Raw genomic sequence first — 12,385 nt, 5'->3', positions numbered from 1 at the left:
CTCTCCACTATATTCCTCTAGGGAACACAGTCATACACAAAAAGCACAACAGTCAGCAAGCTGAACAAACGCAGTCATAAAACCAAGAGGTAATCACAGCAGCAAAGCCTGCACTTACAAGTTATACATTACAGAGAGAACTGGCACATGCAGTTTTTGTTTAGATAGTTTATCAACAATTTCTACTGAAGACTGGAAGTGACTAAAGAGAACATATTTTTTAAGTCAGACAAAGGGGAATTTAAAGACTTCTAACAACTTTGAGAGTACAGCTGTTAAAGGGCTAATTTCTTTTCCATAAGGCCCTTTTCATAACCCTCACCCTGGCTCATCTTCCAATACACCACAACTAAGGAACATTTTTCAGCTCTGATTTATGTCTTGCAGAGGGCAAAATTCTCTAGTGAAAGACAACCTGCCAGAAAAGAACCCCCATTTCCCTCCCTGTTTCTGTCTTTCTGGGATGCAAAGAGTAAACGTTGTCATGTTAAAGAGTAAAATACTTTTTTGACATCAGAGGAAATGCAGGTAACAGATGACTGAAGATTTTACAATTTTCAGATTTCAATAATGAGGCAGAAAAAGTAAATTGAAAGCAGTGCTGAAGATCTACCACGGGTTTATTTTACTAAGTCATGGCTAGAAAGTTATATACTTCTAAACAGTCCAAGAAAAATTTTCTAGCAGGAGAAGACTACTAAAATTGCCAAGGAAAAAAAAGCTTTTGGAAAATACTTTCCTTATATTCCTTGCACGTCTTAAGGCTGCAATAAAAAGAAGCCTGAACAGAATTCCTCTACTCAGCCTTCAAAAATTAACTGAAGTCTTTAATTTAACCACAGGGTTTAAAGAACATTTGATAAAGCATTTTGATTTGAACTCACCCAGATGGACTGCACAAATGATATGCAACTGAAAACAACACTGACAACGGTGCCCAATTGTGTGAGCGTATCTTTTTTACAGAGGAATTTGGAAATAAGTTATTTCAACTTATAGCTATGTATGCTTACATATGCTTTAAAAAACCAGAGAAAAGCATACTGCTTTGTTTGTAAATTACTATCAGTTGTAACATGTCACTGTAACCAGGAAAGTTGAAAATTAAGTCGTAACTGGGATTTTAAAAATTTGGCTGTTAAAAGATAAATGTCTGAAAATTACCTTCTTACATTCCTTTCAAATATAACCCTCTTCAGGTGTAGCCTCTACTGGAAATCTGCAGCTCCTATTTTTCCATTGTTTTGAACAACAGAACTATATATTCCATTTCTCTAATATTTGAAGTGTATTAATAAGCAGACACACAAGAACTAGTGATGGTTATGACAATTCTTTCCCTCCCAGATTTACCTCGTGTTCCCTAGTACCCATAACTGCTGAGGTGCTGATCTGCTCTCCTTGAAGGAACAGGCAAAAAATTCTGCCCTAGACTGTTCCAAGTTGGCCACTGTTAAGGTTTCTAAATACTCTTAGATTATAAATTAGGGGAGGTGATGTCTGCCAGTTCATCTCTGAACGTGGTTTAAGACAGGGAGCTTTACTGACAACAGGACTTTCTGCTGAAGGATGCACAGTGTAGTACTGGCTTTCTGAAATGGCCTTACTCAACCCTTAAATTTGAGGCATGAGAAAGGTAAAGGTTTTAAAAAAGCACAGAAATCAGGCAATTTAATGAAATTATGAAATAAGATTAGATTCTAAAATCTAGAACCTGCAGCAAAAAGTTCAGGGTACAAGAGGCTAATGGATTTGGCTGCAGAGTCCGAAAAGGAAAAAGATGTATTTGTATGTTAGTCCATTTGCAATCTCCCAAACACGAATAAACATCAACACTCTAACTACTGCTACAAACAAGATAGTGAAAACTCTATATATTTAATTTGGTAGCATTCAATTTAGATGGCACCGTAGCATCTTACTATAAACTACAATATAAAAATTTCTGTTCAATTCCCATGATCCCAATTTTCCTTATCTTCAAAATTTACTGCCAGACATTTCTGGATAAGAAAATTAATGTAAAATAAGATATGATAACTTGAAATGAAATTTCACAGCAAATGGAAGAAAAAGAGAGCTCATTTCTCATCTACAGAATACAGGTCCCCACCCCTGAAGTTTAGCATATATAAAATCTGTCTCAAGGAAAATGTGCAGCCAGAAGATGCCCACAGAAACCATGTGTATTAGTATTAAATACCAGCTACAGAAAGGAATCAAACCAAAATGAACACCACCACCCCCCTCCATGATTATACAGGGAATTTCATGGCATGTCATTAGAGACAGTTCACTGACCAATCCACTTAGTGATAAGTCTTACCCAATTATGGAAACAATCACAATTTGTTGGGATTTTTAAAAGCTAATGAGTTGGGCTAATGCATTTTCATTCCAGAAATTAGCTTCCATCCCCACACCCTCTCTGCAAACACTGTTCACAGAAACATTCAATTCCCTATGAAAGCAAAAAAAAAAAAAAAAAAAAAAATAAAAGAACCAAATATTCAGAGAAAGTCACTTAAATAAGTTTGTATGTGTAAATAAAAAAAAATCCTCTAAGTAAATGACACGGGAGGCAATAAATTGACACGACAAGCAAATAAAAGGCTAAAGCACTCCAATACCATTGAAACAGTTTTAATGTTGTTGCAATTCCATAATGCAACAATCATCAACTCATGAAAGACCCAATACTTTAGAATTCATTTTAATAATTTCCTTTGTACCTATTTTACAAAATAAAGGCAAGGCATATTTAAAATCCCCTTTCCCCTAGATATTATGTGCCTATCTTATTCATGCTTATAAAAATAGAAACTTAAAATCCTATGAAATGTTATGTAAGAAAAAATGTAAAAATATTAACCTCTGCTTCAATGTACAGTTTCCAGAATCTGCCAGAACTGGGGAACTGGGCAACAAGGCGTTCATAGGTCTTCCGTGCTTTGTCTATAGGCTGATTCTAAAAATCGAAAATCAAAACAGCATTTACAGTATTATGATTTATGTAAATGAATATGCTGATTTTACTCCAGAACGAAATAGTGTGAGTGGACCATAGATAAGGAAATGTAATCCTATATCACTAAACCTGTGCCTCTCGAATGAGAATGCTCCAAGCGTCAAGGTCATATGGATTTTCTTCTAGTTTCTTTTCAGCTTTCTTCACTTTTTCTGGGACATATTCAGCAGTCTAGAAAAATTAAAAAGAAGACATAAGAGATCACAAGCAGAGTTTGAAAAGTTCTGTCCCACCTACACAGTCAAGCAAAAGATAACATTTCAACAGTGTAACAATCCACAGGTCAGCTTTTAAAATGCAGTTTCTAAACTGGAATTCAGCTGGAAAACAAGTTGTCCCCGGAAGATAATGCACACTTAGCACAAGTTCTACAAGTTATGGACATCAACCTAAACCAACTCAAAGTCTCTAAAACATGAAAACAAATTTGAGTTTGCTGGAATATTTACTGCACTATGAATTTTAAACATTTTTACCAACCTGGAACTTTAAGATGTAAAAAGTAAATTCAGCCCAGTATTTCTATTACAGAGCTCAGGCAAACAAATCCAGTTTATCCAGGAGTCATTCTGGACTTGGAGAACAGAAGGTATTTGGTATCACAGGCTTAACAAAAAAACCAGGACATGATATTTAGCAGAAACAGATAGACACTATCTAAGCACAATTTCTTTTTTCACTTTCTCATCTCTCAACCCTACAGATGCTTCCTGTAGTTTTGGCACTAACATCAACTTTTTTTAAAAACACTCAGACATTCCTATTGAAGTTGAAAAGTTTCTTTTCAGGCTAAAAGCTGTACCAAATTGACTGCAAACTTTTTAACACAGTTACTTTCAAACACTTTTGGAAATAACTTGCTTTATGATTTTCAGGGGTTTTTTTCCTAGATCTAGCATTGTTAACACAAGTAGAATAAGAAATTACAGTGTGAAGATCACATACAGCCACCCTTAAAATACATGCTTGTTACAACCCTAAATGAAATTTATTGTTAAGCCTGAAATATTGTTCTGACCTGTACTCCAAACCACTAACTTTGAAAACCTGGCTCATTTTTAGGCAGGTAACAGCAACAGAAAAACCACACCAACTAAATGCTTGCCTTTGTGAGATGTAACAATAGTAACGCTGAAATTATTACTGTAAGACCTTGCTGGTGAAATTTTATCATTTCATTACATAACTAAGAATATTCATCTCTAATGTACCGTGTAGTGTGACCGATTTATATAAAAAAAAAATCTAAAACTTGCAGAAAATTCTAAAAAAAACTCCCAAATCCTGTCATCTGCTAAAAGACTACTTCAGGGAATTTGTTTTAGTTCTTAATATTGGGTCTAGGTCCCAGAATCCCAGCATGGGGCAGGCTGGAAGGGATCACACTGGGTCACCTGGTTCAAGCTCCCTGTGCCAGCAGGTCAGTGCATCCTTCTGTAGCTGAAAAAGACAAACAGCACAGAGAGAACCAACACTCCTCTCTTTCAATGGTCTCATCACTCTTTAGAATGAGAAGCAGAAGGTAACTACACTAGTTCTGAATATTTATCAGCATTACCAGTTTCTGTGTCAGTCATATAACAGGATATAATTTAAAGCATATCCCTTTAAATATATTACTTAATAAAACTACTTATAAAATGGGAAAAGGTTCAAAAATATTGCAGAACCATTAAATGGACATATCTGATATTGCAGATACGCAATAAAGGAAAAAGAAAAAAATCAATAGGCTGGGCTTTATAGGAGTCTAAAGACTTTTACTCCTTTTGATTCACTTCTCAAGCAATTCTTAACACTAATGCAAAGCAGCGGAGCTTGGAGGGCAAATATCAAACCTCACATTAAACTATTATAAAATTAATTTGATTTAAAAAATCAAAGTAGTACTAAGCTGTCAACTCTGAAGTAGTAAATTTATAAACTACCATATGAATAGTTTTACATCCTTAAGTCCATCAAAATTTTGATTCTGTAGTAGTTCAACTGATACAGGCTTACAACATGAAACAGTATAAAATGATCTAGTGGCTTTATTTCTTCCTAACTGACATGCATAAACATTATTCAGCTTCCAGAAGCAGCACTGAAGCTGAAATTTCTGAATTTTAAAACTATTTCTGTAAGCTACCCCCACAGATCACCCAAAACTGAAATGCTGCTTATTCAATAAAGCATTAATTCAAATATATCAACATCAGAGGGAACCATTGCTTCTGACTATAACCAACCAAGCCAGTGGAATTTACTTGTCTCAAATAAATTATTCTGGATACACGAGACACAAGGGTCTGGCAGATGTCCCATTAACGTCTGCTACAACAAAAAGGACCCCACCCTACAAAAGCACAAGGTCCTGCCCTCTAAGTACTGACTTTTAAAAATATTAAATAGAATGGGCCACCAAAGCACCTTTCAACTATTATATCAGTAGTTAAGTTGTATTTCCTCAAATCTTCCCAGGTGACACAAAAATATGCATTTCACTGCAGTGGCAGCTGAGTTAAGACTTCCAGGAATTTCATTCACCTGTGCAGATACAGGATCATAAACTAAAACTCAGAAAGGCAGAAACAGCTCAGGAAAAAATAAATGGGGATAAGATGCACAACCACAGCAATCCTAAATTAATTTTATTTGATACGCGAATCAAACTGTGCAAGAAGCACAATTATTTTACTGGAAAATAAAAAGGACTGATTTTTTAAGTTGGCAAATAATTGTTCAGCAGCAGATAAAGTTCTCCATTCAGTTATACAAGACCAACTATAGGCACCCTACAGAATGGAAAATAACTCTGTGATGATCAGTTTGGAACTGGACTGCCTGGACTTGCTTGTACCTTAGGTGACAGAAGTGAGAAGTCCCTCTCCTGCCCCTGTCCAGCTCCAGCACTGATCAAAGCCACCCACATCTCAGGGACACGCTGCACTGCAGGCAAATCCACGGCCTGGTTCTACCTGAGCACCAATGAGGCCTCATTGCATCTTCCCAAATAATCACTCCTAGTACCCTGCAGGAATCAATACTTGGGATTTTCTGGACCATTTTGCCAGAACAGGGTGTGTGAACAAACACCTATTGTGAGGACTAACAACACCTACAGCAAGCACACAGCAAAATGGAACCACGAGCTTGACTTTTAACCTAACTCAACCACAGGAAGGAAAAATGTGATCCTAGTTTTGAGAACTTGATGTTAACTGCAGTTTGTGCTTACAGCTGCTGCTACCACAGTTCAAGGCCGTACAGCTTGTGATTATCTATTTCTCATTGTAGTGCTTGCACAACAGCCAATATCCAAAACTGGGAACATATAATTCTTGGGTGTTCACTGCCATTATCCTGCCCCTAGATAAGCATTTCCAGGTAAGCTCATATTGTAGCAAGTCACTTCAGGGAGGTCAATTGGCAGAAAAAGAATCCTGTTGGAAAAAGGATGAACTTTCTAATGGTTCAACCCCCTGGTTTCAGGGTAAGATGCAGCAAAAAGGACTCTAGCAGCCCCAACTTAGACCAGCTTAAATACCATCCAACTGAAACTAATCAGACACTGGCTTTTGACTTTTCTTCACTACCTGAAAAAAAAATACTGCACACAGACTGTAAAAACACTTTTTCCCTCTGCTTTTGTTAACTATGTGCAGTAGATCTCTATGTCATCAGGATCCTATCCCATGAACAGCTCTTTGAAGGTCATGGAATTATTTTAGCACTTAGGGTTTTCTACAGATTACCACCACCTAGTCCAGTTCACAACTACCCTTTTATTATCTATACACTGACAAACAGCAATAGAATTGAAGTTTCATAGATACTAGAAGTAGAAAAAGATCTTTCCAAAATCTCAAGAGACCTAAACCCACATTTTCTAGGAAGGGATCTAGTAGCTCCTTCCCACAAAATACATCAACTGCACAAAATCCAATTCTGAATTCATAAAGAATGTCTGAGGGAACAAAACCAGAGGAAATAAAGTTCACTTTTAGTATTTGCTTATTTATCAATCACCTCCAAGGGAATATTCTTGGTTTATACATATACCTAAAATCAACAGTTTCCTCAGGCCTCTCAAATAAATCTTCATAATGCCAACCAAAGTGTCTAAGAAAATACCTAAATACCTTCAAATTATTTGCAAGACTAAATACATCCAGTTGTTTAAGGCATCCTCCTGTTTCCACAAAAGGATCCTCTGCAGTGGGAAGTAAATAAATGTGTTTACAACACCTGTCACATCCAGGAAGTGGCCAGCTCAAGATGCTTTAAAAACTACCACTAATTATGAAAAAAGAATTTCTACAAACCAAAGAAGATTCTTCTTGCAGGATTGTGTGGGTTTAACATCACAGGAGGAGCTGTTGTATACAAAAAGGCAGGAATTGTAATGGCTACTTTAGTCAAATTGCTTTACTATCCAAAAGGAGGTTTCTGGCCATTAAGGCAGCAGCCAGTTTGCTGGTTTTGCCTGGGTATTGCACACTTTAGCACAGCCTGGCCTGTAACAGACCCAGTGAATGGAATTTCAAATATATCAACATGCAACTTGACAAGCATTGTTAGTTGTTCAGTTTGCTACATTTACAGGTTGGTTTAGTCTAAGGCTTTTTTTCCCTTTAAGTTTATTTAAAGCTGCATGTGCAGAGAAGAACACGTTTTAAAACCCTTTCCTCAGTAACACATCCCTTCACTGGGGGAACTGTAGTTTCAGCTTAGCAAAATTTGCACTTTCTTAAATGTTTTACATCCCTTGACTTCTATTCTACAGCAAGCCACTTCAACCATCAACAGCCTTGGAAAAAGTGTGTCCTTGAAGACTGGAGCAGACATAGCCCAGCATACTCATCTTGACCACAAAGAGGTACTTCTGTAAGTACTGCCCCATCCCAACATAATCTGGGCCCAAAACTCCAGATAAACTGAAAATTTTACATTAGTAATGATTACCATTCTTTCCTCATAGAACTATTTCCCAAATGTTGGACTGACATTTTTCACTTGAACTTCTTATTTGCATACCTGGAACTTAGTGACTCTGGAAATACACCTAAATGGTAATTTATTTACAGCTATGTAAAAACTGTCATTAAATCACTGCATTACAAACTCAGGAGCTTTCCTTCAGCAATACTTGTACTTATTTTGTCTACTCTTAAAGAGGCTTCTCTAAAGTGGCTCCTCCTGTGATGTTAAACCCACACAATCCTGCAAGAAAAGTCTTCTTTCAGCACTGCATTCAGTGACATCTATTTTTAAAATATTAAACTGAAGTTAACTACAACTACAACTTTACAACATTTACTACTGTCTTTAGCATGCAGAAACTTTCATGATGTACCACATCAAACAGACACAAGACAAAGCAAGGAAAGAATCAAAAGGGACAAAAGTACCTCAAGAAACCAGAACAAACTGGTTCTGAGGTACTTGGTATAGTCACAGAGACAATACAGACATCTTTTTTTTTCCACAGATCCATATTCATGCAACATAAAAAATCCATCTCAGACTGGGGTAGTGTCTTAGAAACACTAACTGGGAGTGTGAAATGCATGTTCTAACCTTAAAAGACTGGAAGGCAACTAATGCAGGGGCAAAGTAAATGTTATGTGGTCTTCAGATGAAGGTGATGCCTGGCAAGTATTTATGAAGTGGGGCATTGAGGCTTTGTTGCCAAGCACATGAAACAAGCACCATGACTGAAATGAAACTAGATATGTACATCAAGAACCACAAACATGTCAAGACATCCATCCATGGGTGCAAGCACGGGCTCTTTGTAACCCTGACCCTGGAATTTTCTGGCAAACAGTGGCAGCTGCAGCAGCCTTTCAGTCTACCAAAGTGCATTGCTGTGATACAGACAGGCCTGAGTGGCTGGTATTCCAGGAACTGACCCTGGAAATTCTCGTTTGTTCAACATCATGGAGGCCTTGGCAGAAATCTGGCAGGGGCCTGACAGATTTTAAGTCCTCACATGATTCAACTGGTTCTTCAGGACTAATTTGGGCCCAGCACAGTTAACACAGAGCAAGAATTTAAATATACTCCAAGAGTTGTGGCTGCACTGTAGTTCTTTGTCCTCCTGCTCCAGTTTGCTCTACAGTGACATAATGAGGAGACAATCTACATAACACAGGTTAGGCTCCTGATCCACACAGTAAGCTGCCCAACAACTCCTGGACCTAAGCCTGGCCTAAAGGTGGTAAAGCCACATTTCAACTGCACTGCATCTGGTACAATAAAGCCTCCTAAAGCCCACCTGTGTCTTAAACCTCACATCCCCTTTTCCCTCCCTCTCTTCCGACAATTCCACTCTGTTCTTCCTTCCTACACCACCACAGCTCTGTACTTGCTGCAGACAGCATGGCAATTTATTATTCACCTGGCTGCTTTTTGGCAGTGCCTTCCAAAAGCTGGGATCTGGGAATCAGGATGCAGAACCCCCTGCCTGAGAGTGGGTTCTGCCTTGTCAAAGGTTTCTCACTCTCACATTTTTACATCTAATGCACAGCACAGATGCAAATTAACTGTGCAGTGCCCGTTTCACACTGATGCCAAACCTCAGAGCTAGGAGCAGCAGCAGAAACCTGAAACAGGGCAGGCAGCTGCAATCCCAGCCTCAGCTCCCACAGCCAGGCACATTCAGAACGCTGTGCAGGTAAGCTCCAGATGTGGCAGGCAGCACTAGGCTGGCCCAGAACAGCTGCTGTGTGGGTGCCCCAGCCACCAGGCTCTGCTGCTCCTCCCTCAAGGAAATCAGAATCCAGAAGCCTTCATCAGGAGGATGGGGCAGTATAAATAAAAAATAAAAATTAACCCAACTTATATGAGCAGGTTTTTTAATCTAAGTGCACCCAACATGAACACAGAAATAATAAAGGGCAAAAAAGGAACCTTATTAAGGCCCAAAGGCCAAGTCACAGGTTGGACTACGTGCTTTACACAGGCTGCAAATAACAATTTACAGGTCTGGGAATGCTAGACCCCTCTGAGATGTGGCATAACAGTATTACAGCTGCCACTTTTATGCAGTATACAGACAGTAACTCAACCCCTTGCTTATCAAATTCTCCCTTGCAAAAGAATATAAAGCCTGAAGTCAGCAGGGTTGAAGTTAAACAGTGACATTTAACAAGCTATAGAAACACACATGCCCTTTTAACAAACAGCTTGATTAAGCCATGAAACATCAATGTATTCTTGAAAACATTCTGGAGTGGGGAGATGAAATCTGCAACATGCCACACACCAGCATTAACAAAATTTTGCTGTGGCATATTCTTGCTTCTCTGCAGCCATGCATCTCATGATGAGGGCAACCATTCTGAAGAATGCCCAATCATACTCCAAGCACACTGACCAGCCTGAGCAGCTTGGAACACACAGGGAAATTTGGGACATTACCCTAACGAGGCAGAACCTGAGTATTTTACACTCTGCAGCCATGCATCTCACGATGAAGGGAACCATTCTGAAGAATACCCAAACATACTCCAAGCACACTGACCAGCCTGAGCAACTTGGAGCACACAGGGAATTTTGGGACATTACCCTAACGAGGCAGAACCTGAGTATTTTACACTCTGAGCATTACATTTCCTATACCCACCCCATCCACCAAAATAGTGATCTTGTAAAAGTTACACTCCACCCTTTAGGGGTACAGGCACAGGCATACAGAAATTCACCGGTTTTGTAAGAAACTAACATTCTACAAAGAAAAAGCCACTTCAAGAAGCACTAAGGCATCAACTTAATTTTAAGTATTTCTAAAGGCTAAGACACGTGGCTGTTATCAAGAACTCTTCCCTCGATCAGGAATTTTCATCCCCACCCCTCCAATTAATACAGATTTTAAACATAATCCCAACTACTAAAAAAAGCCATTTTGGAGAAACTCTGCCAGTAAGTCAGAAATCGTTCATAGTAACACTAGATTTAAAAAGGTGACATACAACAATAAAACACTCTGGTAGCTCTCTATAAACTAAGAGATTAGAGATACAGACTTTAGCTTATTAAAAAAAAAAAAAACAAAAACAAAAAAAACCAACAACAAAAAACAAACAAACTCCACTGAAACTGCAGCTGTTTCACAGAATCCCAGAAGGATGAGGTTTGGAAGGGACCTCTGGAGATCCCCTAATCCAACTCTGCTGCCCAGGCAAGGTCACCTGCTGGAGTAGGTTACACAGGAATGCGTCCAGGTGTGTTTTAGATGCGTCCAGAGAGGGAGACTCCGCGCCTTCCCTGGGCAGCCGATCCAGTGCTCCGCAACGCTGAAGCTAAAGAAGTTCTTCCTCATGCTGAGGTGGCACTTCTGGGGGTTTAGTTTAGCTCCCTACTAAACGGAACGAGCGCTGTACTACAAAGAAGACCCTTTATCAAACAAACGCGTGTTTATCGTTTCTAGTTTAAGGACTTTAGCAATGCTTTATTACGGAGGTGTCGTTAGAGGCCTTCTCCATTAAACGCCTGAGTTCGGCCAACGCTCGCTTTACATAACACCGCAAGCTGCCTCTGTAAACAGCCTGTCCGATCTGCAATTTCCTCCCCGAGTGCGCTGAGTTCAGCGACGACAACCGAGCGAGACGGTGACCGGGCCGCCCATTGTCCGGCTCGGCCCGAGAGCCGGGGCTCCGGGCGCGTCACCGCCCGGGCCGGGCCAGCTCCGCTCCCCGCCTGCCTACGGGGCACACAGAGCTCCTTCCGACGGACAGCGGGGCAGGGGAGCCCCGGCCGGCCTCAGGGCCGCGCTCCGCTGGGCCCCGCCGCACGGCCGCCCTGGCCGAGCCCACACCACCCCGCTCCCTCAGGGCGCGGCCTGCGCTCACCCGGCCCCGCCTCACCTGGTCGCCGGCGGTTCCCTCTCCGGACATGGTGCGTTCAAAGCGGGCTGGGGCGCAGGGCCCCGAGCGGGTTAAAGCTCCTTAAAAATCGCTCGTCCGGCAGCAGCCGCCGCGCCCGGAGAGCGGTAGCGAGAGAGCGGCAAAATGGCGGCGGCACCTCCGGCCCGGGGGCGGGGGAGCGGGGCTGGCGGGAGGAAGTGCGTCATCGCGGCGCGCGGGGGCGGCCGGAAGGGGCCGCGCTGAGGGCGGGAGGGCGCGCTGAGGTGGCGCTTCCTCTTCCCGCTCCTCTTCCTGCTCCTCTTCCTCTCCTTTTTCCTGCCTCTTCTTTCCCTTTCCACGCCGTGGGGACAGAGCTGGCTCCCCGGAGCTGCTCCCGCTCCACACGGGCAGGATGGAGCCGCGATGCCCGGCCCAGCCCTGAGGGTGGCCCTGGGAGGGCGGGAGGCCGCGCTGAGGCGGCGCTTCCTCTCCCCGCTCCTCTTCCTCTCCTTTTTCCTGCCCTTTC

At 41.1% G+C, this 12,385-nt stretch overlaps 1 protein-coding gene across 1 annotated transcript in view; it reads right to left on the bottom strand.

Moving 5' to 3' along the window:
- Positions 1–12,083, bottom strand: part of CSTF3 (cleavage stimulation factor subunit 3) — a 48,079-nt gene extending 35,996 nt beyond the window's left edge. Inside the window, exons 1-3 of the mRNA XM_071455295.1 lie at positions 11,881–12,083; positions 3,098–3,199; positions 2,873–2,968 (exon numbers count right to left, since the gene is read on the bottom strand). Of these exons, the coding sequence (XP_071311396.1) occupies positions 2,873–2,968; positions 3,098–3,199; positions 11,881–11,910 (228 nt within the window). The 5' untranslated portion in view covers positions 11,911–12,083. The remainder of the gene's footprint in view (positions 1–2,872; positions 2,969–3,097; positions 3,200–11,880) is intronic.
- Between the last annotated feature and the right edge of the window lie 302 nt (positions 12,084–12,385).

Source organism: Agelaius tricolor, unplaced genomic scaffold (genome assembly GCF_023055355.1).
Source record: "Agelaius tricolor isolate 1412-34295 unplaced genomic scaffold, bAgeTri1.0.p SCAF_46, whole genome shotgun sequence".
Classification (NCBI taxonomy): Eukaryota; Metazoa; Chordata; class Aves; order Passeriformes; family Icteridae; genus Agelaius; species Agelaius tricolor.
This window is presented reverse-complemented; position numbering and strand designations above follow the sequence as displayed.